Source organism: Physeter macrocephalus, chromosome 21 (genome assembly GCF_002837175.3).
Source record: "Physeter macrocephalus isolate SW-GA chromosome 21, ASM283717v5, whole genome shotgun sequence".
Lineage (NCBI taxonomy): Eukaryota > Metazoa > Chordata > Mammalia > Artiodactyla > Physeteridae > Physeter > Physeter macrocephalus.
The window spans coordinates 118,899,702-118,927,604 of record NC_041234.1 but is presented as its reverse complement, the minus strand read 5'-3'; the positions used below and the strand labels follow the sequence as shown (position 1 = coordinate 118,927,604).

General features: G+C 44.3%; 1 protein-coding gene across 1 annotated transcript in view; it reads right to left on the bottom strand.

Moving 5' to 3' along the window:
* The window catches only part of PASD1 (PAS domain containing repressor 1), a 111,891-nt gene extending 84,884 nt beyond the window's left edge, over positions 1–27,007 (bottom strand). Inside the window, exon 1 of the mRNA XM_055081615.1 lies at positions 26,948–27,007. Within this exon, the coding sequence (XP_054937590.1) occupies positions 26,948–26,986 (39 nt within the window). The 5' untranslated portion in view covers positions 26,987–27,007. The remainder of the gene's footprint in view (positions 1–26,947) is intronic.
* Between the last annotated feature and the right edge of the window lie 896 nt (positions 27,008–27,903).

Sequence of the window (27,903 nt, the reverse complement as noted above, 5' to 3'; positions counted from 1 at the left end):
CAAACGTAAGATAGATGGCTAGTGGGAAGCAGCCGCATGGCACAGGGAGATCAGCTCGGTGCTTTGTGACCCCCTAGAGGGGTGGGATAGGGAGGGTGGGAGGGAGGGAGACGCACGAGGGAAGAGATATGGGAACATATGTATACGTATAACTGATTCACTTTGTTGTAAAGCAGAAACTAACACACCACTGTAAAGCAATTATACTCCAATAAAGATGTTAAAAAAATTACAACTCATAAGATTATATTTCATCACTTATTCATCCACCTGAAGGAAACATAATTTTCCAATGGATAAAATCAAGAATGGACTTTAAGCCAGAGTGGATTACGTAGTACATGTTCCACGTACCATGTCAAATACGCCCAGAAGGGCAAGTGGCAAAGTCACGGTGCAAAAGAGATCCAGAAACAGGATCAGACTTCCTGATTCCTTTGGGGTGTCTCTAAGGAGTGGCTTTTCTCAAACACGAATTCTTTCATCAGGCTCTCCCTGCACAGGCCTGGGCGCTGGCCTGGGCGCGGTGGTGGGGGAAGCCAGCAATGAAGGAAATGAGCCCAATAGCACAGGCACACACACATCTACACAGGTCACACATCCACTCTTTCCCAGACCGCAGCTGAGGCTCATTCTCTGCATATTTTTTGGCCTCTTCTGAGGACAGGGCCAGGTCATCTGTGTCCACTGTTGTATTCCCGGGTACCCCGCACTGTTCCTGGCAGAAAATGCATGCTGCATAAATGTTTGGTGAATGAATAAATGAATGAAAAAGCACCGAGTCCTAACTGCCAAAATGCTGATGAGCAGCCAAAGGTTGCTGAACAGCTCTCACCCAGCTAATCCTGTTCCTAAAAGACAGATGAGTTAAACAAAAAACAAGAAACAAACAAACAAACAAACAAAGGCAAACCCAGATCTGTAGAGAAACAAAGTCAGATCTCAGAGTGTATCTCGGGACTTCCCTGGTGGTGCAGTGGAGGAGAATCCGCCTGCCAATGCGGGGGACACGGGTTCGAGCCCTGGTCCCGGAAGGTCCCACATGCCGCGGAGCAACTAAGCCCATGTGCCACAACTACTGAGCCTGCACCCTAGAGCCCGCAAACCACGACTACTGAAGCCCGCGTGCCACAACTACTAAGCCCATGTGCCACAACTGCTGAGCCTGCACTCTAGAGCCCGCAAACCACAGCTACTGAAGCCCGCGTGCCACAACTACTGAGCCCGCGTGCCACAACTACTGAAGCCCATGCACCTAGAGCCCGCGCTCCACAACAAGGGAAGCCACTGCGATGAGAAGCCCGTGCACTGCAACGAAGAGTAGCCCCCACTCACTACAACCGGAGAAAGCCCGTGCACAGCAACGAAGACCCAACACAGCCAAAAGTAAATAAATAAAAGTGTATCTCTTATTGGTTTTGCACTTTGGGGAATTCTGCCTGGCATGTTCTCTTAGCCTGAGGCAATAAGGAAAACTAAAAGGCAAAAGGGTCTTACATCCTTCAGCATTCTGGCAGAATAGTTCAAGCTTCTATACGGGGCAGTAAAAACTGAACCTGACCCTGAAACAGATCCAAAATCCATTAAATTCCTAATCCTAGTCTTATTCCAATTATGTCTCTGGATCTTCTACAAACCCCTCCCATGGTCTGGCCAGTCCTGAAATGTCAGCAATTCATTTAATCCTTGTCCCCACTATCCCTTGGAAGCACAGAGACTTTCGGGTAAGAACGACATCTACATAAATCCACTGATTCAAGGCAAGGGAATAAGCACTGCTGGACTAGAAGCTTCCCAGAAGGTGGTACCAGAAATTACTGTGTAATGGACACAGAAGCCTTCAACCAGTGGATGGAAAGAACATCACAGGCAGAAAACAGAGCCTGAGTAAGGGCACCAAGGTGAAATGTCATGGTTACATCAAATGGTCCTTACTGCTTCCTAGCATGTGAACTTGGGCAAGTTATTTAACCTTTCTGAGCCTCTGTGTCCTCATCTGTAAAATGAGAACAGTAACAGCACCACTTCACAGGGCGCTTGTGAAGATTCAGTGACATAATGGATATCAAAGTGCCTACCCCAGTGCCAGATATAGAGCAAGGCGGCAATAAATGCTTGTAAACAAAGTGTGATAAGAGACAGAAAGTAGAACAGTTGTTACCAGGGGCTGGGGGCAGGAGGAAATGAGGATACAGTTTAATGGGGACAGGGTTTCAGTTTGGGAAGATGAAAAACTTCTGGAAATGAAGAGCGACGATGGTTGCACAGCAATGTGCATGTATTTAATGCCACTCGATTGTAGGCTTAAAGAATGTTAAAATAGTAAATTTCATGTTACGTATATTTTACTACCACAATAAAAAATGCAAACAAAACAAAACAAAAATAAAGTGCAAGGCCTACCCGGCAAAGCGTCACAGTGTGACTGCAATCGAGACTACTTAGGAAGGCAGGTGGCAGCCAGAACGTCAGGCTGAGGAGAAATGTGAACTTGATCTACCAAGTGCCCTGTGGGGACACTTGGAAGTGCTATGACTTGCACTTGTATTGTAAAAAGGTGTAACTGATATTGCCATTTTATAAATATCACCCTGGGGCGGATTACATGGCTAGAAAGAAGTTGAGGCTGAAAGAAGGATGTGAGACTTCTGCTGTTTAAAATGTGGTCTCCAGCTCGGCAGGATGGGTCCTACCTGAAATCATAGTCTCAGGCTGCCCCAGAACTGCCAAATCAGAATCATCGTGGTGCAAGATCTCCAGGTAGCGCCTACACACAGTAACCTTTGGGAAGCACTGGGCTAGAAGACCGGAGGAGTTGGGCTGGGAGAGGCTGAGGACTCGAAGCAGAGTGGAGCCACAGCTGCCGATGTTTATGGGGTCTACTACACACGTAGCTAGGTGTGAGTATTTCATGATCCGTCGTTCAATCCTCACAACAGTCCTGTGCATAAGGTGTCATTACTCTCACTTCCCACACGGGATACTATTCAGCCATAACACAGAAGGAAATGCTGCCTTTTGCGACAACATGGATGGATCTTGAGTGCATTAGGCTCAGCGAAATAAGTCAGACGGAGGAAAACAAATACTGTATGATCTCACTCATATGTGGAATCTAAAAACAAACAAAGAAGCAGACAAACCTCACAGAAACAGAAAACAGATCAGTGGTTTCCACAGGCAGGGCACGGAGAGGGGGATGGAGGGAAATAGATGACTGAAGTCAAAAGGCACAAACTTGCAGTTATAAAGTAAATAAGTTCTGGGGAGCTGATGTACAGCATTGTATATTTGAAAGGTGCTCAGAGAGTAGATCTTAAAAGTTCTCATCACAAGGAAAAGATTTTAACTATGGGAGGTGATGGATAGTAACCAAATTTACTGCAGTCATCGTTTCACAATATATAATACATATATCAAATCCTTATGTTGTACACCTTCAACTTATACAATGTTATGTGTCAATTATATCTCAACAAAACTGGGGAAAATGTTTTAAACTTGCAGTTGAAGTCATTGGTCTGAGGTCACACAGAATGAGTCTGTGTACATTTGCTTCATCCTCTCCTTTGTACTGCTTTTCAAACCTCAGGGAAAATGAGCTCTCCCTGTCTTGCTACAGTACCCGCTTCCTTTCTCTATTATTAAACCCTGAGATGATTACCCTGAAAGCTCTCTAAACTACTTTGGAAGCCCAACTGTTGTAGAAGACAACACACGAATAGATGGGACACTTCTGAGCTTTCCGGCCACCCACCACTCAGACGCAGCCTTCCACATCCCGTCTCCCAGCCTTTGCCTGGGTTGTACACGAAATCCCTAAGTAACCTAAGTAAGTAATCTGTAATCTGTCCATGGTCAAACTGAGTGTCTCTTCAACAGCCCTGTCCTCCCAAGTACCAAGGCTACCTAGGAATCTGGCTGATCAACAGCAGGGAGGTAATCTAATGTTTGTTCCTGTCCCTTCCTCATTTATCAACAAACTCAGTATTTCCTTCCCTTGGTTGCAACTACAGGAGTTCTCCAGGATTAAATTTCCACACGCATTGTACAGTAATTCCCTAAGAGGAGTAGAAAGTCAAATTCTTCGCCTTTACCAAGATATTAGCAGAGAAAAATCCCAGTTGTAGGACCAAAGTCCTAAGCATGAGCATCGTCGATCTAGTCCTACAAATGAAGGTCGCCAAGCTACCTTCCGTAACTCTCTTCTTTCTCCGCCCCTAATTTGGGCCCGTGTGATCAGCATCCACCTCTGTACTGTGGCTGACCCTCCACGCCAGACCTCAAGTTCAGGCCCTTTCATCTCAAGCTCTGCAACCACGTCCCCCTTGTCCATCTCCACTCTTGCTCCCCTCCAGTCCATCCCCACCTCTTGGACAGCATGATCCTACACCAACCTAATCCTGTTCCTCCTCCCAAAGCCCTCCCCTGGGTCCTCTGCTATCCCAGACTGATGGAGGGGCCCTGATCTCTGCAGTGAGCCACTTATTTGATTCTCACAACATTTCTATGAGGTCTGCTCTAATGTCATCATCTCAGTTTCTCAGGAAAACGAGGCGCAGGAAGGAAGCCCAAGATCACCCAGCTAGTAAATGGTACCTCAGAGGTTTGAATCTAGGGAGACAGGCCTTGGCGTTAAAAACTACACTCGACCACCTTCCATCCCTATGTCACTGTTTCTAAGAAGTATTCCCAGATCTCCCCTAAGTCTTTCCTTTGAAGACCCCTACACAAACTGTGTCCTGTGTGTAAGCTTCCTCAGGGCAGCTGGACTCTTACCCTGCTTCCTATACCCTAAAGTACCTAGAATTGTTCTCCATACACACAAAGCGCTGGGTATTTGTTTAATCCAATTAAATGTACATAAGTACAAAATACGATATAGAGAACTTATGTTACCTCTTGTGAAAGTGTTGGCACAAGCGATTTGACCTTAACAGCTCTCCGTTTTCTCTGCGAAGTTTGCAGTGGCTGAGTACGGTCCCATACACCCAGATGACAGAGAGAAGAAATGGGAATTTAGAATGCCAAAACTCAAAGGGATGTGGTCCCTAGGAGTCCTAGGCTTTTAGAGAATAAACACTTTCTGAAAAAATCCAACCTATTCAATGTCCAAAGTGAACTCTGTGTGAGGCTTACCAACCCTGGCATGTCTTAAACCGTTTCAAAGGGTTAGAGGATGGGTAATGGCCTATGGAAGCATTTACAAGGTAAATAGAGTCCAAGTTTCTGGCATTTTTAAAGTGCTGCTCCAAACTATCTTAAACTGTCCAGGGCTATACCTCCATTTCCGAAAGGCAACAGGAAGTGCAGCCTCGGTTTGATTTCCACAAAAAGAACGAGGCATCTCTGAGGACTTCACTTCCTGGAAAAGCAGAATTGATCCAAAGTCTCTGCTGCTCTGATGTGCGTGGTGTGTTTGCTAGTTACTATAGCTGGACAATGAAAATACCAGCAAATGAGCTCCATAGATATCCAGGTGACGAACAAGATTTTTAACATTTTTAGTAGAATTCAATCAGCCTGTAGAACTTAATGTTTTTCATTATTCCCAAAGCATGTCCTAGTATTAAACCTAGATACCAATCCTTAGAGAAGCCCTAACCCCTGAGATGGAGAAAAGGAGCTTTAAGGATGGAAAATTCATGGGGATAATATTTCTGTTTTGCTTCTGGATGGCCTGTCTGGTACTATCCTTCCCTGACCCATCCTTCAACCTCTATAATCAGGGCTAGACTTCACTTCGCAATGAGAGTGATCTACTGTGGGGTTTGGAGGGGAGGTGTAATTTTTCCAGAAATAAATTTCTATTTTTTCTTTACCGTGGTATAATTGACAAAGAAAATTGTATATATTTAAATGTACAATGTGATGATTTTATATATGTATAGGCTATGAAATGATTACCACAGTCAAGTTAATTAACACATCCATCACCTCAGATAATTATCTTTGGGGTGTTGGGGGGGGCGGTGAGAACACAAAATCGACTCTCTTAGCAAACTTCAAGTGCGGCATTATTAACTATAGCCACGCAGCTGTACAGTAGATCTCCAGAACTTATTCCGGAAAGTTTGTACTCAAAATTATTTTTTGTGGTCCCTACATTTCTAGCTACGGCACTGTGTATCAACCTTGATTTTCCACTAATCCATGAAATTTGTAATCTTCTAATTGACATTTTAAAAATCTAGCTGAAAATGAATATAAAGCATCAGTAGTTTTTGGTCATATCTCTTTTAGATCTTCTTTTGATTTCCCCTAGACTTCATCTGAATTCTCTTAGGACTAGCACATATGGAAAGCACCATAACTTGAAAAGCTAAAGGACTGCATTTATTCAAAATGCATTCACAGAGTGCCTACATTATGCCAGGCTTGGCAATGCCAAGCATGGGAATCCAGAGCTGAGGATGACATAGTCTCTGCTTTTGTAAAGTTCATAGTCAATAAAGGGAAGCATTTAAACCATTAATTATAACCCCTCTATTAAAAAGGATTTCATCAGTCTGTGAATTCCAAAAAACACAAAAACAAAAACAACAGCAACAAAAAACCACGCAGAACTGAAAAATACTGCAAACTTTTCAATTTAATTACCGAGAGTATATTGCTATCCTTCCTCTTTGAAATCACAAAGAAACTAGGGTGGGACTTGCTAGCAAGCTGTCTTCAGGCCTCTTGCTATAGGAGATCCTTGGAGATGAAAACATTCTCACTATGCTATTCTTGTATTTAAGCAATAACCTCCCTTGGGATAGGGCTCGGATTCAACCATATTTACTGAATTTACCTTTATAACTGTAGGAAGATAGAAGACTTTTCAGAAAAGTTAAACACAGGAATAACATTAGGTGACATTTGTTAAGCACGTACTACATCCCAGGCTCTATTATTATCTTGCCCATTTTATATATGAGGAAAGTGGGGTCCAGAGAGGTTAGCTAACTCTCCCAGGGCCACCCTGAGAGGCAGTGGCAGTGCCTGAGCGTTCTCTCACTAGCGTATGGCCTCTCCATGACTTAGCACTGGCCCTCTTTCAACACTTTACCCATCTGCAAATGTCACGTGTCATCTCCCATCTACTCTCCTAGCACCCTCCCCTCCATTCTCCATCTGTGAGCTTCCCACTGACTAGGAATAAGCATGAACATCTCATGTTTCTCCCAATTCTAGTTCCCTAGCCTATCAACAAATTACTTTGAAGTTCTGTAGCAATCACATTTATGTTCAATAGCCTTTCTGCAATTGATCATGTCCTTGAAATTCACCAAAAATCATAAATATGCTGACAAACTGTCTAAACACATCAATGCCCTGTGCTGATAAACAGAGGAGTTTGGTTTCTATCCTGGTGAGAGCCCAGTCCCTTGACAGTGATTTGTGAGACACGAGGTTTGAGTATTTGAGAATCTCTGGTCTATAGCAAAGAGTGACAGTCCAGTGTACTTCAAGACTCTAGACAGCATCAAGGCTGAAGCACAGCAGCTTTGTAGGTGGTAAGAATCTTGAAGCGCATTCCATCGATTCCCTCCCACCTCTCCTTCCTCCAGTGGCTGGAGATGATGGGTCCCAAGCCCCTGCTACACCTCTCTCCCTGCTACACCTCTCTCCCACCTAAGAGATCTCCCAGAGCCCTTTGGAGTGTTTGTTGCTGCCATTATCCAAGTGGACCATGGCATCAAACTAAGGCTAAGACTCTTCGACTCATTCAAGATCCAAGGACACATTGTTGAGAATAGTTCCTGAGGTCTCCTAGAGTCAGATATTTAAACAGAAAAATGTCCCTATCTACCCTTGACACATCACAACTCTGCCCCATTTCAGCTACTCACCAATACTGTGCAAAAGTGAGCTAACAGGGCTTCCCTGGTGGTGCAGCGGTTGAGAGTCCGCCTACCGATGCAGGGGACACGGGTTCGTGCCCCGGTCCGGGAGGATCCCACAGGCCGCGGAGCGGCTGGGCCCGTGAGCCACGGCCGCTGAGCCTGCACGTCCGGAGCCTGTGCTCCGCAACGGGAGAGGCCACGACAGTGATAGGCCCGCGTACCGCGCAAAAAAAAAAAAAATTGAGCTAACAAAGCTGGTTGTGCGTTGCCTCTCTTTCCAGGCATAGTCAATGGACACTTTTCTCTTCTACCCTATTATTTTCCTCTCCCCCTTTTCATCATTTAGTCCCCATGTTCCAATACTGGTTCATCTCTAAAAGAATCAACCCAGGAATTTACCAAAACTTAAGAATGCGAAACTCAAAAAGTATAATAGATAGTTCATCTGTAAGAAATAGTGTAGAGAGAACATGTTAAAGGGAAAAGGTCCACAGGAGAAAATTCTACCTCCTAACACCCTAGTTCTCTTTACCAGATAGCTCTTATGTAAAAAGTGGACACAATTTTGGAAGCAAAGATAAGTTTCCCCTCATCAGATAACAACATCTTTCCTGCGGAGTTGTGTGTAAGTGAAATCCTATTTATTCATCTGACATTTGATAGAAGTTTTCTAAGTGTGGACTCTATGGCAGACTCTGGGGTATAAAGAGATGAAGCTGAGAGATCAGACTTGTAAATAGATAACCACAAGGTGGAAAGCGGGGAGATTTAAATTCATATAAAATGCTCTGGAAGCTGAGAGGAGGGAATAGAGAGGAGGAGCACAGAGGGAACACAGGACTAAATAGAGGCACAGAAGCTGGAATCAGATGTTACAGGTAGCAAGAGTGCACCTGGGCGAAAGTAACTATACATTTTCTTAAATGCAACCCCCTGAACTCTGCCACTGTGAAGCTCAGGGTTCCCTGACTATTAGAAAGCTCAGGCTGCCAGTCTTAGAACCACAGAGAAAGTAGGCTAAACTGCGACAGAGGAGAGGAGAGCAAACCATTATCAAAGAAAAACTATTTTGATCCACTGTACGTCAAAAGAACTTCGATTTCGATCCGTTGAGGAAAACCAATGTGCATAATGTTGTCTAACAATAACAATAATGTAAAGCACTAAAGTACAGCCTCCGAAATTCCAGGAGAAGAGAAGCTCTTTTTTTTCGCCGTGTAGGGAACCGCTGGCCCCAGGAAGATGGGCTGTTGGCTGTAAGCGGCCCCTGTCCACACAGGCCTAGAGGTCCGCGATGCCTGAAGACCAGCGTGCAGGAGTCTGAACTGTGCAGGTGCATGCTGCGTGACTCAGCTTCCAAGCTCCCCGGAATTGGTTCGCCGGGTCTGGAGCCTGTAGGGATAGGCTGGGCCTCGGGCAGGGACTTCCAGGGCGGACTCCAGGCTGCCAGGGTCCATCCTGCTCCTAAAGTGAGTTGCTAATAAAGAAGCTCTTTCTTGCCTGCCCACCTGCCTTGGACCTCCCCTCCTCACTTTGGCCCAAAAATTGTTTTTGGATGAGTGAATAAATGAAGTAATCATGCTTTAATATTGGTTAAAACATTGGGATTGGAAAACGATTACATAAATAATTAGTTGAATCAAGATTATCCCCGTGTTACTTTCATGTCAGTGTCTGTATGCCTCCTTCCCTAAAATGCCTAGGGCTTTTATTTTTATTTATTTATTTATTTATTTTTTGCGGTACGCGGGCCTCTCACCGTTGCGGCCCCTCCCGTTGCGGGGCGCAGGCTCCGGACGCGCAGGCTCGGCGGCCGTGGCTCACGGGCCCAGCCGCTCCGCGGCACGTGGGGTCCTCCCGGACCGGGGCGCGAACCCGCGTCCCCCGCATCGGCAGGCGGACTCCCAGCCACTGCGCCACCAGGGAAGCCCCAGGGGCTTTTAGATTTCCTACATAGTCATTCCTCTGCCCCTTACCGAAGCTGAGTAATAACTTACCCTTTGACTTGGATTCTATAGATCTGCATAACACTTTAAAACTCTTCCATTATTACTCGTGGGGGTACAAGTTTACTGCGCACTATATTAGAATTTATAGAAACTAAAGGTTATTCTAGTCACTCATCTAATTCAAAGATTTGATAAAAATGACCAAGATACACCACAACTAACTAAAAGGCTTATGTTAAACTTCCAGGTTCTTTATTTACGAGCTTTTACTGGCTCATAAGGTGAACATTTGGTATAAAACTGTCCACATTAGACCTACCTTATATACAATATACACAGATGCTGACGTTTAAAAATTCTGTATTAAACAGAATGCCAATCATATTCATTGTAAAGAAAACTCACTGTAACTTGAAGCCAAGTATTTCAAAATTTTGCAGTGTGGGAAAATTACTTTTTACTGTTTCCTTAAAAGAAAAGTTAATTTGTCCAACCTTAGGCAAACTCACTTTTCTACAGCGGACAAAGATGGGTTCTCAGAAACATGGAATTGGATTTGTTCTGTGGCTCGGCAAAGGATTCTTTAAAAAAAAAAAAATCAAGTAACTCTTGATAGTCTGAAACTCCTTTCTTTAACTCTTCTCCGAAGCAACACACTTTCCAGGCTTCACTGGCAGAGGGGGATCCTCTTTGTTTGCCACAGGTGTGATGCTGGTCCCCCTGCACCTCCTCTCCAAAGACATGGACTCAGTTACCAAAGTCTGTCCTCTCAAAACCAAATCTCATTCTCGGTTTGGGGGGTTGGGTTGTTTTCTGTCCTCGTCTCAGCAGCAGAGAAAGTGCTAAGCCTAGAAAGACAGTTTCTCAACCGACTGGAGCTAGCCCAGCAGTTTTTGCTACCTCCGAACCTGCCAGAGCCTGAATCAACGCAAACATTCATGGTCTGTTTTCCTAAGAGTTGCGATTAACCGCTGGTATTCTCCTTGCTCAGAAAGGGCTGGCAAATCTTATTCCTGGGGATGTCCAGAATACCAAGGCCAGATGCCATTGCTCACATATATGAAATAGCCTAGTACCAGTAACCCAGGCTTTCCTAGAGGTCATTGTTCCCACAGAACGCGAGCACCAAACGGTGTTAAAAGGTGTGCAGCAGAAGTACAAGTGAAGTGTTCCTCGCTTCGGTACGTTTGGAAAATGCTGAGTTAAATACAGCGAAGCAGATTTCTTGATTACAAGACATCTCAGGGCTTTTCATAGGTTTAGGATCACTGGGAACATGTCTTTGTTTTGATTTACCTCCCATCCTCAAGCACCTTCGATAGCCAAAGACATTTTAACTTAGGAATGACAGAAAGGAAAATCTGAAAACCTAACAATAAATATTTAATGAGCTCTGGGATAAAAATACCAGGCTGGGAGCCCCCCAAAGTTTATAAAGGGTCCAGGGAAAGATGAGTGTGGTAACTACATAGGTCACTTCTAACTAGTTTACTGGTTTCAGTCCCAGGTGCTCCCAAAGAAGTGCCCAGCATAGCCTGCACTATGGATAAAGGACCCTCACTTAAACTTCTCTTTTAAAGAACTATTACAAGGGTCCCGGGATCCAGGAACAAGGTTGTCCACTCTCACCACAACTATTCAACATAGTTTTGGAAGTCCTAGCCAGAGCAATCAGAGAAGAAAAAGAAATAAAAGGAATCCAAACTGGAAAAGAAGAAGTAAAGCTGTCACTGTTTGCAGATGACATGATACTCTACACGCAGAAAATTATAAGACACTGATGAAAGAAATTAAAGATGATACAAATAGATGGAGAGATAGACCGTGTTCTTGGATCGGAGGAATCAACATTGTGAAAATGACTCTACGACCCAAAGCAATCTACAGATTCAATGCAATCCCTATCAAACTACCACTGGCATTTTTCACAGAACTAGAACAAAAAATTTCACAATTTGTATGGAAACACAAAAGACCCCGAATAGCCAAAGCAATCTTGGGAACGAAAAATGGAGCTGGAGGTATCAGGCTCCCTGACTTCAGGTTGATTTTTTATTTACGAGAATGTATCATCGTATACACACCTATACAAATATAAAATTAGATACGAAAAAATCGCATTCTAGTTCAGTTCTCTTTGCATTTGTTCTACAATTGAGTTTACATGCATGTATACACACACACACACACACACACACACACACACACACCATTGATCTAAAATCTCCAATTTACCAAAACCAAGACATCTTTTCTTTCCTGCATTTGATTTTATAATTCTCTCAGGGAAATGGGTAGAGTGCTACCTTTAGAGTGTCCAAGTAGAGTAAGATATGATTTGCATTTTAAATCTGTAGCTGGTAAAAAATCAATGACACCTCTAAACAGATATTTTTATTATTTGTTTACACAAATAATATTTGCTACACAATTTCACATGTATTCAATTCACCAGCGTTAAGAGTTGATTGTGACTACTTCAATGATGTTACATCTTGACCTGTGCTTTAACTGAGCACATCCTGATTGTATGAATTATCGACTTATTGACTAACTCAGGTGCTATTATCTTAAAATGCAGCTCATTACTTCGATTTCCCCCCAGTCACTTTCAAAACCCAGAGGGCTCTTACTTCCATTGGATTCCAAGCACACAGTACAATATAAAACGTAAGCATACAGCAAAAATCTAAAAGATGAAAGGCGTTTTCTTACCCAAGAACGAGAATTGAAGAAACTGGTGCGTGCTGTCTGTGGACACTGGATAGTCTATTCAGTTCACCTTTGAAGAAAGAGATGTCTCTAGATCAAAAATAGCCTCTCTAGCCACACAAGGGAAGTCAATAGTCATGTGACTGTACATTTAAAATAAGGATAAGAGAACCTTTTTTCAACTACCAAGACTTCCCAGGTTAGAACTGGCCCTGGCACACAGTGCTCTGACTCCCATAGCAATGCTATGGGCTGGCGAAACTGGGACTCTCCTCACCCAAGAATGTTCTTAAACTGCTGCCAGCTTCTCCATGAAGTCAAATTTCTCCCTAACTTCAGCTCCCCATCAATCACAATGGCAGCCTACCTGACCGAAGGCACTGAGCTTTCTCATGCTAACTTGTCCAGTAGCCTTAGATACAAGCCTAGAGATGATGTTAAGATCTGCCACTATACAAACTCTCCTTAATGTGTAATTAGAAAAGAAGTTTCCTTGAATCCTTTACGTGGTTTTTAGATATAGAAGTGATGTAGATGTTCACACATTTCTTCCACCAAGTGTTATGGATTTTCTGTGCATTAAACAGGGAGTGTCTCCACCTTCTCTGAGAGACACAGGATCCTTGTACTATCCGGATGGTATAATGCTGAAGCCAAACAGCATGGTCTCCAAATAAAAACCCGTTTCTGATGTTTGCCAAACATACTCCACAGCATCTATGAGGCCTGAAGGTATCTGGGGATCTGGATATATGAATGTGTCCAAAAAGATACCATTTTTCTCAAGATTTTCCAGAATCAGGCACACGCTCTCCCCAGGTTCCTCCTCCCCCAGCCCTCTAGAGCTCATTGTCTACTTCTCTTTCAGGGCACTTGCTCCTTTCTAGGATGTCTGACCACGGCTCGAGCCTCTGTCACTGGAGTGCAAGCACAAGGCCAGGATCTGGTCTCAGGACTGCTTGTCCCCAGCACCTGGCACAGAGTGGCAGCTCAAGAAGCATCCACTGACGGGAACTGGGGCCGCTTCTCAACATGTGACCTCAGTTCACATTGGCCAAAGGGCATCTGCAAGAAGCCGACTGGGTGCCCGTGGTGGCATTCACACCCAACGCTTACTCCACTGGCGACTGGCATCCAGAACTATTGGCTTCGCACGGCTCTGACCTAGAGGAAGAGCCTCTGACAAAATTTGTTACTTGAAAGCCCTGTGAAGCAAGCACGAGCAGTAATGTGGATCCTGGGGCCCACCTTGTTAGGTAGGTTTGGGTTTGGCTTCGTTTACTAGGCTGATTCTACCTCACCTCCTTGCAGATAAGATCACGTTACTAAGGGGAGAACACAAGGGGTTCCATATGTTTACTGAATATGCGAATGTGCGTATCACATCATGGTTACACGTGTTCTCTTTGCAGCTTTTAAACATCCCTCATAGTCAAACTGTCTCAGCTTGTCACCCAAGGCCCTCTACAATATGACCCAATTCACCTCTTCAGCCACACCATAGCTTACGTCTTCTGAATCCCAGGAAGTATGCACCATCACTCCGTCACACACACTCTTCCATCCATCCACCCAGGCTTCGCTCAGGATAGTCTCCCTGCCTAGAAGGCCCTTCTCCATATCTTTACTAATTGAAGCCATATCTGTCCTTCGAGGCACAGTCTCCAAAGCACCTTCTCCAAGAAGCCCTTTCTGATCCCCCTGCTGTAGTCCTGATGGCACCTGCCATATCTGGCCCTGTATGAAAGTCACATGTTGTCAGTTTCTCCCCTCAGTGCAGGGAAAAGGGTTAGTTCCTCCCTACAATACATGGCTATGTGAACCTAGCCTGCAAAACTGTGAAGAATAAACTGCACTCAGCTCGTTGAGGACTGTGACAAGAGTTTTCTCCTTCTCCAGAGACCCTAGGGTTCAGGAAAAGAATAATCTAAGATATAGAAAAAGATGTAGGAAAAAATGTAGGAGAGATGACAATATGTAGATAGCCATCTCTCTTTACATAAAGGTATATTTTAAGTGAACCACTGAAAGAGATCTTACTGAACCATTTAATTAAGAATCTGGGGACTTCCCTGGCCATCCAGTGGTTACGACTCTGCTCTTCCACTGCACGGGACATGGGTTCGATCCCTGGTCGAGGAACAAAAACCCTGCATGCCATATGGTGCAGCCAAAAAAAAAAAAAAAAAAGGAATCTAATAGGTAAGTTTTCTCTGTTTTCAGTCCATTTTCAGTTTAAAATCTGAGAATCAACTGTTGAAACGAACCGAAGAAAATTATACAGGAACTCTTCATAGCAGAACTTTCTAAACAGGAAGAGTCACATATACAAACTCACAGAAATACTGAATTTGAGTCAAGAACCTGAAAGCATTACATATTACACTGGAGTATTTTAGGCCACTCTTGGTCCATGCTTATTAAGCTTCACTCTACTTGACTCCATAGGAAGTTACCAAGGAAGCAAGAATTCTGTTTTCAGGACATTGAGTCCTATGCTTCTGGTTTCTGGACAAATTGAGGTGTCTTCAGCAATTTCAAGTGCTTCCATGGATTTGGTTATTTGTTCATGTCCCAAATAGTTATCGACTATGTGCGAGGCACTGTGCCAGCTTGTTTTTGTCGCTGTTGTTAGCACTTAAAGCTAAAAGACCTACAGAGAAACAATAATTATCTCAAAGACCTACATAACTGTCAAAATAATTCTTTAAAAATTGAGAAGGGGGTACTTCCCTGGTGACGCAGTGGTTAAGAATCCGCCTGCCAATGCAGGGGACACGGGTCCGAGCCCTGGCCCGGGAAGATCCCACATGCCGCGGAGCAACTAAGCCCGTGCGCCACAACTACTGAGCCTGCGCTCTAGAGCCAGCAAGCCACAACTACTGAGCCCGCGAGCCACAACTACTGAAGCCCGAGCACCTAGAGCCCATGCTCCGCAGCAAGAGAAGCCACCGCAATGAGAAGCCCGCGCACCGCAACGAAGAGTAGCCCCCGCTCGCCGCAACCAGAGAAAGCCCGCGCGCAGCAACGAAGACCCAACGCAGACAAAAATAAATGAAAATAAAAAATTGAGAAGGTGGAATATTGAAAAGTGTAAGAATCAAATGGGGAAATTGATGTGGTCAGACGGGCTGGGTTCTCTAACTGAAGATGTTAACATTTTAATTTAATTTGTAAGCTAGTTGGGCACTTTAAGAGAGATGATGCCAGGGGCTGAAGCAGACAGGCTGAGGAAAGCCGTGAGTTTAGCAGGTCTGCTGAAGGAACAGAAGAAAGTTGCAAGAGAGGACAGATTTCAGACATGGCACAAAGGAGGCAGATGAAAATGAGAAGAGACAAAGAATGGGTTAAAAGGCAGATGTGATACTGCCGTTATGGGCCTGGGGGCAGCGGGGGCCCAAGAGGCTGAAGGTCACAAGGCCAAAGGTGTCCTTTGCTAGAGGGAAACTGAGTTCTGGAAGAGTCTGGAGAGAAAATTCACCAGCTGTGGGTTCTCTTGCTTGTTTAGGCATCAATGAAACATGTCGGAAAACCCACCCTCTATTTGACAGGAATGATCGATTCGACCACGTAGACAAGAGCAATAGTTGGACACATGACCTGGCGATCTCTCCTAGTCTCTAGTCTACAAGACGCACACAAAGAATATTTGCAATCCGACTCATCACTATAGTGCCCCAAGGGAGTGACCTGAGGAGGGCAAGATAAAACCTTGGAGATATTCAATGAGCAGGGTAGAGGGAGTGAACAGCAGCCAGGAGAGAGAAGAGAGCCCAGGCAAGTGGGGAGCGGAGACCCAGCAGCTTCCCCACCCCGGACAATTATGAGGAAGTCCAGGATCAGGAAAGAAACCAGGAGAGAACTGGAAACAACAGACACATTCAATTTATTAGCACTAGCATTTTACAAAACCAGTTCTATCTGCTTTTCTTCCTGGAAACACCTAACCTGGGCGATCTCCCTCCCAGCCCTGCACAAAGCCTATCTGCCCAGAAAGGCTTAGCTGGCCTCTGTCACGGGGGCCTTTGGACAAAGAAGAGGGATTTGCATAAAGGTGGTCTGCTGAGTCCAGCCCCTATCTGAGGCCTTGCAGCGTTGAAAGAGCCATTCTCCAACCTGGCAGTGTAATCCTAATGGAGAGCTTTTGTCCCCCAGGCTGTGGTGGGCCGCTTTATTCAGCTGACAATCCACAGTGAAAGAATGAATGAACCGTCTCCTTTTGGTAACACTCAGGCAGCTGGCAGCCCGCAGGCCGAGGGCTTACCCAATAAGAGGCGGGACAATTGTCAGCCTCGGACCGAAAGGTGCTCCACGAGGGAGTGCTCCTGGCTGCACGCTGGGCGCTCACCGCTCAAGACAGAGGTCCTGGAGCCCGACCTCCACAGAGGAAAGGGGCTGAGGGGGCTGGGAGCTCCGGCAAAGCCATTCCCTACAATACTTCCTAAAGAGATCAAAAACCTCTCAGCGCCGTGAAGCCCCTTCGACAGTTCTGTGGAACTCTATAATCATTTCCCGTTAGAACGCTGGGAAAGAGCCAGGTTTCTGGTTTCTTTTGCGATTTCATTTTTTTTTTTAAGAATTGATTTTTGTTTTCTTCCTTTTGAGAGGGTTAAATTTACAAAACAGAATGGAGACTCAACGCAAACAATTCTTCCACTCAGAGGCAAATACTGCCATTTCAGATGATTTCTTTCCAGTCTTTTTAATGTAGCTCTGAAAATTCTGTAAATACACTTTGTTCTCGGGGCAAGTCTAACTGATCCTTATTTTTCAACTAACAAATAAGCCCTTTTGAATTGAAGTGGTTTCTCCTAAGTTATCTTAACCCCCTTACCTAAAGGTAATTCCCCCAGTTTTCCTGAATTATGTTCCATTCTTCTGTGTACCCTAAGCTGCCTTACCCAAAAAAGCAGGGAAATTGTCTCCCAGAAGCTGTTGAGCATTTTCTTTAAAAGGGGCCATATTCAATAATGAAAACCCATATACAACAAAAATAATTTAAGATCTATATATGAATTATGTGCCAATATCACATGAAAGATGAAAATATATATATACCACTTTACTAAAAATGTTCTCGATTTATTAGCTACACAGTTCTCGAATTAGAAAGAGGGGCCAAAGAAACCTTTCACTTCCTGAATGAAAAACTGTGGACCTCCTCACTTAAAATGATCTCCCTCATCGTTGCTGACTCTTGGCTGTGCCCACGCCATACACCCTCCTCCTGGCTCCACTCTCGCACAATTCCTTTTCTCCGAACTGATGGTTAAGACACAGCCACGTTAAAGGGAAGCTCTGCGAATGCCCTCGCTGACAGCTGCAATATCCTCCCTGCGCAGTACACTTCAAATACCTTCTGTGATCACATATGCTGGAACTTTACACAAAAAGTTCCCACTTGTTTCTTGTGGAACGCACAGAAAAATGAAACAGCTCGCACTGAGAGTTTCCAGTTTCTTCACGTTGATTGACTTTGTTTATGAATTTCCCCTCAAAGTACAATCCTTTCGTGCAGACAGACCCTTCAATTTCCCAGTCAAACTCTTGCCTGTGACTTTAAAGCTTCCTCATTTCAAAGCGCCGTGTGTTCCATGCTATACAGCAGAGCTCACACCTAGGTTTCCTGAGAAGATCAGCAAAGAGAGCCGATACTAGAGAAGGCAAAGAATAAACAGCCTTGACTAAGTTCTGTCTGCATGGTACCCAGGAATGCTTCAAAGTGGTCTTGACCCAGCCTGGGAAGCATAGTGAAGCTTTCACAACTTGTGCCTAGACTAAGGGATATATTTATGGCTTTCAGTGAGGAAGCAACTGACTTACAAGTTCATTCCCCCAAACGGGAGACCTGAAGTTAGAGTATAGCAAGCCACAAAAAAAAAAATCTTGCTTTAATCCACCCTTTAAAAATTATTACTCAAGCGGCTTAACAAGGTTGCAACACTAGTGGAAATCAGACAGGAGGAAGATGGTGGAGTAGGAGGATGTGGATTGGAGCTCACCTCCCTTCACAAACACATCAAAATTACATCTACATGAAAAGCAATCCTCACTGAAAACAAACAGGAGACTGGCAGAAAGACCCTTCTACAACTAAGGCTACAAATACCCACACGAAGTCAGGTAGGAAGGGAAGAGAAGCGAGCAGGTCAGGACCCACTCCCCTATGAGGGGCCACAGGAGAAGACGGGGATATCGTGGGCTCAGAGATGCCCCCCCCCCGTGAGTGAGCAGTTCGAAGACCTCTTAGCTAGTATGAAAAACAGTGGCACTTACAAGAGGGCTGCAGGAAACCTAGACTCCGCTCATGAAGAGTGCGCACACACGCTTGCTTCATCTCCAGGTGTAGTTCGTACCTCTTTAATTCCCTACCCCTTTTTTGCCCCTCCCCCTTTCCCTCTCCCCACTGCTAACTACTAGTTTGTTCTCTATACTTGTGAACCTGTTTCTGTATTGTTATCTTCACTAGTTTGTTGTGTTTTTTAGATTCCACATGTAAGTGAGATCATACAGTGTTTGTCCTTCTCTGTCTGACTTATGTCAGATGATCCTAGAGATGATCATACTAAGTGAAATAAGTGTATATAAAATAAATAAGCTACAAGGTACAGCACAGGGAATATAGCCAATATTTTATAATAACATTAAATGGAGTATAATCAATAAAAATGCTGAATCACTGTGTTGTCACCCAAAACTTACAGAATATTGTAAATCAACTATGCTTCAATAAAAAGTAGAAAATGTATAACTGATTCACTTTGTTATAACACACCACTGTAAAGCAATTATACTCCAAGAAAGATGTTACAAAAATAAATAAATAAAATTTAATGTGAATCCTTTGAACTAAAAATTCTACAGTGTATCTAATACTGAATAAAATTGCATTAAACAAACAAAAAAAGTAGAAAAAAAGTGGAAATCAACATTCTTGAAGTCAGAATGCTTAGAATCCAGTCCCAGTTCTGAAGTAGCTGTGTGTCCTTAGGCAAGTCACCTGGCCTCTCTGAGCACCTGTAAAATGGTGCTAAGCCCTAACACCACGAACCCATAAGGTCTCTCTCAGGAGCATCAGGTACCATAAAGGAGGGGCAGCTCCATGGAAGGTCTAAGGTTTACATTAATAAGGGGACAAGCAGCAAGAAGACACACTGGGAGTTCAAAACCTCTTGGCTTTGTCCTGAAAAACAACAGCCTTCACAAATTCAACAAATACTGTAGGAGGTAAAACATACATTGCCAAAAATGAAAAACAAAAAGGAAAAATCTTGGAACATTGGTGCATGCCTATATTATGGTTAAATATATAATGCAGAGAGAAGAATGCTAATCAAATTCATGAATTTATGCTTTAATTTCCAGAGCTAAATATGATGGCTTGATTGAGTACTATCTAGTGTGCCTTGATCTCAGGTATTAGCATATGAAAGGCTGACTGCCCTTAGCTCTCTGCCCTCCCAAAGGTACCACTTGTATATTTAAATATGGGGCACATTTCTTAGTGGGCATGCACACTGCATAATTAAAGAACAACCTGTTACTTAAATAGTGTGCTTAATAGTTAGAATCAGACGAAAAACTCACCAACCTCCAAAGCATCCTTCCCTAGTGGGACATTAGCTAGACTCAAGTCAAGACACATGCCCCAAAATATATATCAAACAACAAGAACAATATTCTGTTTCTCACAAACCATATTTGTAAGTCATTTTAATATTTATGTGGTGTTTAGGAAAAGCCTGCCAGAGATCTTAAGCTCTTGATAAAGGACAAAGGGAAAATGTAAAGTTTCTTTGCAGAGCCTAAACAGGGAGGCCAACTTCAAAGGAGGTTTACGTGCTCTATTACAAAACCTGACAATTACTTGCCTCTTGTCTTTCAAGAGACTGATGTTCCGGGATTATCACCTTGAAAACCCAGTGGGAACCTCTGCCACATATCGACATTCAGACATAGCATAAGTGACCAGGGCATGACCGACAGAGCAATTTTTATGGGTAGAGCAGGTAGACGTGACTCAGTTTTCCCACACCAGAGCCATCAAGGGATGCCAAGAGTCCACCGAAACCTCGACGACTCTGGGTCTTATTTCCAGCTCAGCCTGCTCTTGGCAGATGGAAGTGTCCCGTTCCCTCCTCTCCCCGCAAGTGCCAGGCCCATGCTCAGAGGCAGGTATCTCCCTGTGTACTGACTGACTGATGAGGGGGTCGGTACCCAGGCCTTCTCATCACTAAGCCCAGAGGCCTCTCCCACCTGGCCACACTGGCCCAGGTACTTTGAAAGTCATGGGTCAAATGTCTTCCAACTATTCCCTGAAATTTCATGGAAAGGATCCTCTTTGGATGCCTTGGTGTGGCCACACCTCAATCCTCCCTTTTCTTCTAGAACAGGCAGAGAAAGAACCAAAACAAAACTAGTTACTTCAGACACAACTGGACTGTTTTCTAGAGCAAGCACTTCTGTTGACAGTATTTATTTCTAAATATGATCACTGTTCATGCCTTCCAGAGTAATTAAAATAAACTGGCTATCTGGGTGCAGAATTGCTTTATTTTATAAAGCAGGAGGAATGTGTGATTACTCCGGAAATGACATTTTCTCCTTTGTACAGCTGCAGCCCTGGGTTAGAAAAGACCTACTAAGAGGTCTTGCCGTTGTCTGGGATGGACTTGCAGCCTGCGAATCCCCTCTGCCATGATATTCAGAGTTAAGCAACTCATTTCAAACTAAGGAATAAGTAGGATCAAAGCCGGTGTTTGTTCCATTAAGATCCTATGAAGATATACTGTACATGAAAATATTTCATAGCACTGTTTAAAAAGGTATTTTCCTGATAGAAATAGCAACATCCACAAGGCAAGGACCCAAAAGAGAATCATTTAGTGGTAAAATAACCAGCCACGATGAGAAAAGCCGACTGTCCCTCCTTGGGTCATCACACACCCCCGCCACTGGCCTCACCCACCAGCCAAGGTCCTCTGCAGGGAACACCTCAAGCTACTGAGCTATACAAGCAGAGGGCCATCTTCATTTTAATTCAATTACGCACAAAGTAACCCCAGTTGCCCCATGCAGACACCTGGATGATTCACTGGCCTGCCTGTTCACGCTGCTCCCTCGATATCAAGCAATTACAGCTCTGGGGCTCCTCATCCGCCATTTTTAATTGAAAAAGGAAAAATCATCCTTTTTTGAGGGGTTAGTCATTATATGAAAAGTTGATCCTCTTATTTCATTTTGTTTAAAGAAACAGGTTGAAAAATAATGATGCAAAATTTCTCTAAGGAGTATAATGATAATTATTCTTGCTTTCAAATTCCTTATTCATGTTTGGGGTCAGAGAAATTAGCAATCTACTGCTCAGTAAGCCCCAGAAAAACAGCAGGGAAACTATACAGACCTTGCCCTCGACTTTTTCTCTCTTCTTCTCTTCTTCTCTCCCAGCCTTGCCAGATTCCACAGCTATCTATCTATTCTCTTCTCTTTCGGGTTTTGCTTTTTTTAGATCCCATGTATATGTGTTAGCATACGGTATTTGTTTTTCTCTTTCTGACTTACTTCACTCTGTATGACAGAGTGAAGTCTAGGTCCATCCACCTCACTACAAATAACTCAATTTCGTTTCTTTTTATGGCTGAGTAATAGTCCATCGTATATACGTGTCACATCCTCTTTATCCTACTTGCTTACAACCTCCAGATCACTTGGTACCTTTAATCACACTTCCCTAGTTTGCTAGCCACTAACCTCGCCACGCCACCTCCGCAGCCAACATCAGCACAGGCTGCGCTGGTCTCTAGGCATCCCTGTTTTAAAATATTTATGACCTGATCACATTTCATGGCGATTTTTTGGGATATTCCCATTTTCAAACCCCTAGCACAACGGCTTCATGGTAGTTTGACTTTCAGAGCTGTAAACTATGTCACTATTTACAAGCAGAATTTGAATTTATAGAGCGAAGCCGGTAAGTGTTTGCCAGTAACAAAGTGAAATCAGGAAAATAATTAATTAAATGACTCTACCTATATATCGAGCTCTTCTGGTCCCATTATTAAGAATAAACTCCATTTTTAAGATCCACAGAAGACTTAAAGGCCACAGTATCCGCTCTCCCCACACAAGGAGGTCCAGAACATGCCATTCTATGGAAAACGAATTCAAGACTTCAAGAGTTCCTTCCCTCTCTGAACCAATTTGACTACCTTCCTCAAAGAAAGAACAGCTTTAGAAACATCCGTTTATTTTTTATTTTTTTTTTGCAGTAGGCAAATGTTCACTTTATTTTTTTAACATCTTTATTGGAGTATAACTGTTTTACAATGGTGTGTTAGTTTCTCCTGTACAACAAAGTGAATCAGCTATACGTGTACATATATCCCCATATCCCCTCCCTCTTGCGTCTCCCTCCCACCCTCCCTATCCCAGCCCTCTCGGTGGTCACAGAGCACCGAGCTGATCTCCCTGTGCTATGCGGCAGATTCCCGCTAGCTATCTACTTTACATTTGGTAGTGTATATATGTCCCTGCCACTCTCTCACTTCGTCCCAGCTTACCCTTCCCCCTCCCCGTGTCCTCAAGGCCATGCTCTAGTAGGTCTGTGTTTTATTCCCGTCCTACCACTAACCTCTTCATGACATGTTTTTTTCTTAGGGTCCATGTATATGTGTTAGCATACGGTATCTGTTTTTCTCCTTCTGACTTACTTCACTCTGTATGACAGACTCCAGGTCTATCCACCTCATTACAAATCACAGTAAAGCCATTTTAACATAAGTTGTTCTACCAACCATAAAAGCTTTTCCTCAGACTGAGTTGTTTACTTAGTTTTTGTTGACTTTGTTTACTTTGGGGAGTCCTATTTACTTATTGCTATAGGGGCATTTGTTTATATTTAGGTAGGCTTCAGTCACATATACCACAGCTTTTTAAGTACATAGATGTGGCTTCGGCTTGTATGTTTTACTCCATTTTACAAGAAGGGATTTCCTGGTGTAGCCAGGTATTCTGTGCTCTGAGTCTTGATGCACTCACACACATATCCGAATGCCAGTGCATTCGAAGAATGAAAAACAAAAATATCCGCTAATATAAAATGATACTTGCACACCAATGTTCATAGCAGCATCACTTACAACAGCCAGGACACGGAAGCCACCTAAGTGTCCGTCGACAGAGGAATGGATCAAGAAGATGCGGCACATAGATGCAATGGAATACTACTCAGCCAGAAAAAAGAATGAAATCATGTCATTTGCAGCAACATGGGTGGACCTCAAGGTTACCACACTCAGTGAAGTAAGTGAGACAAAGACAAGTAGCATATCACCTATGTGTGGAATCTAAAAACCGATACAAATGAACTTATTTAAAAAACAGAAGCAGACTCACAGAGACAATAACAAACGAGAGGTTACCAAAGGGGAAAGAGGAGGGTAGAGGGGCAAATTAGGGGTACGGGATTAACAGATGCAAACTACTAGGTATAAAATAGATAAGCAACAACTATGTACTGTATAGGACAGCAAATTATACCCATTATCTTGCAATAACCTATAAAGGAATATAATCTGCAAAATTAACGAATTACTACACCGTAAACACGAAACCAACACAATATTATAAATTAACTGTACTTCAATTTCTAAAAAAACACTGAAATGATACGATATTTAAAATTTTAATATTAAAAAACTCACAGAAACAAACAAACAAAACCCTCAAGTGGATCCTTCGAAAAGCTACCCTTGCAAAGCGGCCCCTCAGAATCAGAAAGTATGCAGCCTCCCCGCAGACCAACGGCTTGGTGTACTAAAGCAGGCTGGTCTCTTGCTTTCCCTCCCCCCTCCGCCGTGCTAATGGAGGCCCACCGGGCCCACTTGCCCAGGAGAGCCTCTGGCTTTGTTCCTTGCTCACTTGCCTCAAAAATCCGTTTCTGAAGTTTAGGTCGACGCTGGGAACTTTCTCGAAGTTTCCGAAGAGGAGTCAAAGCGGGCCTCCTGCCATGACACCTGTGATGGTTGCCACATGGAGGCCTCAAAACGCCTGGCTTCACGCCGAGGCACCCCGTGGGCCCCCCCAACCAGCCCTCCCTGCCGGGGTGCTCAGGAAGACGAAGGCCCAGGGGAGACGTTTCTCCCAGGGCGTCACACAGCACGGGGCAAAACGGCTCCCCGCCACGCAAGGCCCATTCGTTAGACCGGCCCCGACCTGCAAGGCCCCAGCACACGGCACTCACCCTGCCCGAAGTCTCCACCCTGAGCCGGGAGCTGAGGGCCAGGGGTTTATATAAGGAGGTGGGTACAGGGAGCCCTCGAAGCTCCTCCGTGGCCTCCAGTCGTCACGGAAACTCCTGAAGGTCCCGAAGTGAGAACTCCCAGAGTGCAAAGCGGGGGCAAGAGAACGTCCACTCAGACGTTGGGGGTGTCGGGGTCCCAGAGGCCTTTTCGGGACCCGAGGTTGGGAAAGTTCCTTCCGCGCCAGGCCCTCCGCCCTTCCCGGATCCGTGGATTCCCATCAAATAGCGCCGGATGAGGGGTGGGGAGCCAGAAGATGGACGCCTTGCGGGTCCAATCTGGGCTCCAATGTGGAACTAAACAAGCTCACATCTCTCCTAATCAAAAGGGCTGCTGTAGCCGGAGAGGAGCCAAAATCTCGGCCGTAGCTAAGTGTCGAGTATTCAGAGTCCTGTCAGGTTGATGTCGCTCGGCGCTCGCGCTCGCTGCTCGCCGCTCGGCGCTCGCTGCTCCGCAGGGTGGGCTGAGCTGTGCCTGGAACCCCGAGAGGTCAAAGGGAGAGCAACTAAAGAATGTTGCATTTGACCTGCCAAAAGCGTGGCCATCAAAGGGCAAGGCAGTTTCTTTCACCCTTCCCCATCTGCCCTCCTTTCCTGACTTTCCCTGGAGAGAAACCCACCAGAGCTTTGCACGGTTGCCCTGCATTATATGATCTGAGGTCTCAAGTCTGTTTCTAAAGACTCTTTAGGGAAGAGAATTCCACAACCTCCCTCAGTCAGTCCCTCCAGGATCGAATAATCCTTCCTGAGAAAAGATTTAACACTATATGTTTTCTCAAGCTGGCCAGTTTTGTGACAAGTGAACAGGACCTTCAGTGAGCTGAAAGATGGGTACCCAACTTTAATTCAGGTCCAGCATGCAGTGCACGATGAACAAAGGAAGTGTGAATTTAACACCACTAACATTAAACTTAATTCGTAAGAGTGACAACCTTTGCCCCTCAGACAAGGAGGATATGCCACAAAAAGTTCTCCAGAACTTTCTATCTCCGATGCAATCCTTCTGATTTCAAAACTGGATCACTGAAGGGAATTCCCTGGCAGGCCAGTAGTTAGGACCCTGAGCTTTCACCGCCAAGGCCCGGGTTTGATCCCTGGTTAGGGAACAAAGATCCCACAAGCCAAGCGGGATGCAGCCAAAAAAAAAAAAAAAACAACAACAACAACAACCCACAAACAAACAAAGAGACAAAAAACTGGATCACTCAATCATTTCACAACGTATACACATATCAAAACATCACGTGGTACACCTTAAATATGTATTTTTAATTTGTCAATCATATCTCATTAAAACTCGGGGACGTGGGATGCAGCACTCCATGCTAAAATTAAAGATTAAAAATCCGAAACGTTTATGGAGTTTAGAAAGAAGCTCCTGAACTCAGTTTCAGGAGGGACTCATTTGAAAACAGCATGAGTCCTCCCGAAGTGTATTTTAAGTAGATCATTCTGATTTGCAGCTGTATTACACCTTCCAAGCACTACAAACTCTAATTATTACGTTTAAAAGCTTCAGCATGGCAGAACGTCTGCAACAACCAGGAAACAACAGAGCCAAAAGATGTTTAGTGAGGCAGGCATTTATGGAACACCTTCCAAATCCTAAAGCACAATGTTGCAAGGGGGGCAGAAAAGTAAGGTCCCATCTTCGCCAACTTTCATGCTCTTTTCATCCTTAAATAAATGGATTCTTTCAGTGCCAGACTGCATGCGAGGGGGTAATGATAGCATATAGGTATGTAGTGCTTGTCATTTGTAGAGCACATCATTAGCATTAATTAACTTTAATTATGCAATTAGTGCTGAGTTGTCAGAGACAACATTCAAAAGAGAGGGATTATTAAATGCATTAATCCTAATAACCATCAGCCAGGCTTCCTTGGAAACGAGGCATAACTCGCCCCCCAAAGTAGAGAGGTCAGCAGTAGCAGAGCAGGAAGAGCTTGGGCTTGAGTATAAATCCTGGCCGGTCCTGGAGAAGGTAATTAACAGCTCTGAAGCCATGACAGGCCCAATAATAAATAATACCTGCCTCATAGAGTTGGGGGGATTTGATGGGACGATGCATGCAGAGTGCCTGGCACGGGGCCTAGGAGGAAGGAGGCCCTGGTCAGTGGGGCTGTAATTACCACCAGGAATTACAATAGAATACTCACCAAACCAGGGAGGGCTTCCACCCCCGCTGAACAGAGCATGCAGGATTTGAGGAACTTCCGCTGGTCTTGCTTGGAGGTACCACCTTATCTCTGGTCTTTCTCACAGGGGACCAGCTGATATCAGACATTAGGTAAGCACTCCTCTGCAAAGGACAGCCGTGAGTAGCCTCTATAGCAAGCCCCCAAATTCCATGGACGTCTCCAAAGAAATTCCCTGGAAGACAAAAAAAAAACAAACAAACAAGTGATGTAAGGTTTTATCTCTGCGTGGTCATCAGACTGCTGGTTCTTTGCTTCATCCCCAAAGGAGATAAGTATCTCATTTTCACATCTCTTAAGGGAAAAGAGAACGTGCTTGTACAAAACCGACATCAAGTCACTCCTGGCTTGTAAGGACACCCACACACTCGTCCACCTCCAGTTCATTCAGAGGCCATTTTGTGGAGCTGTGGTAATATTTCTACTACATCTGAAATACACTGATCAGTGTGTAATTTGAGATTCCATGAAGAGTCCCCCATTTTTCCTGGTATGATATGAATATATAGTAGTATATCTTAATGAATTATGGTCTATTTTACTTTTTGGAAAATTCAATGATAAACACATGAGAGGAATTTAAGGCGTGCTATTTTAATTCATTTTGAAGTTTTAAAAATCCATCAGTGAATTCTGGAAGGATCTTCCCTTAATGTCCTTACGCTTTTCCATTCTATCCATCACATAGAAAGTGGATGGCCTCTATTTTGTTATGTACTACATCCTCCATTAAGCCAGGAGTATGTGCCCGAATAAAGATCTGCTTCTAGACGCCAGGCCCCTCCTACAGAGCACGGTTGTTGCTCCGGGCAACAACCGTGCAAAAATTCCAAAAACAGAGTCATACTTTCTGGTGCTAAAAATGCTCTTTAGGCGGAAGAGGTGTGTGAACTCTCCTCCCGCATCACTAGCCCTGT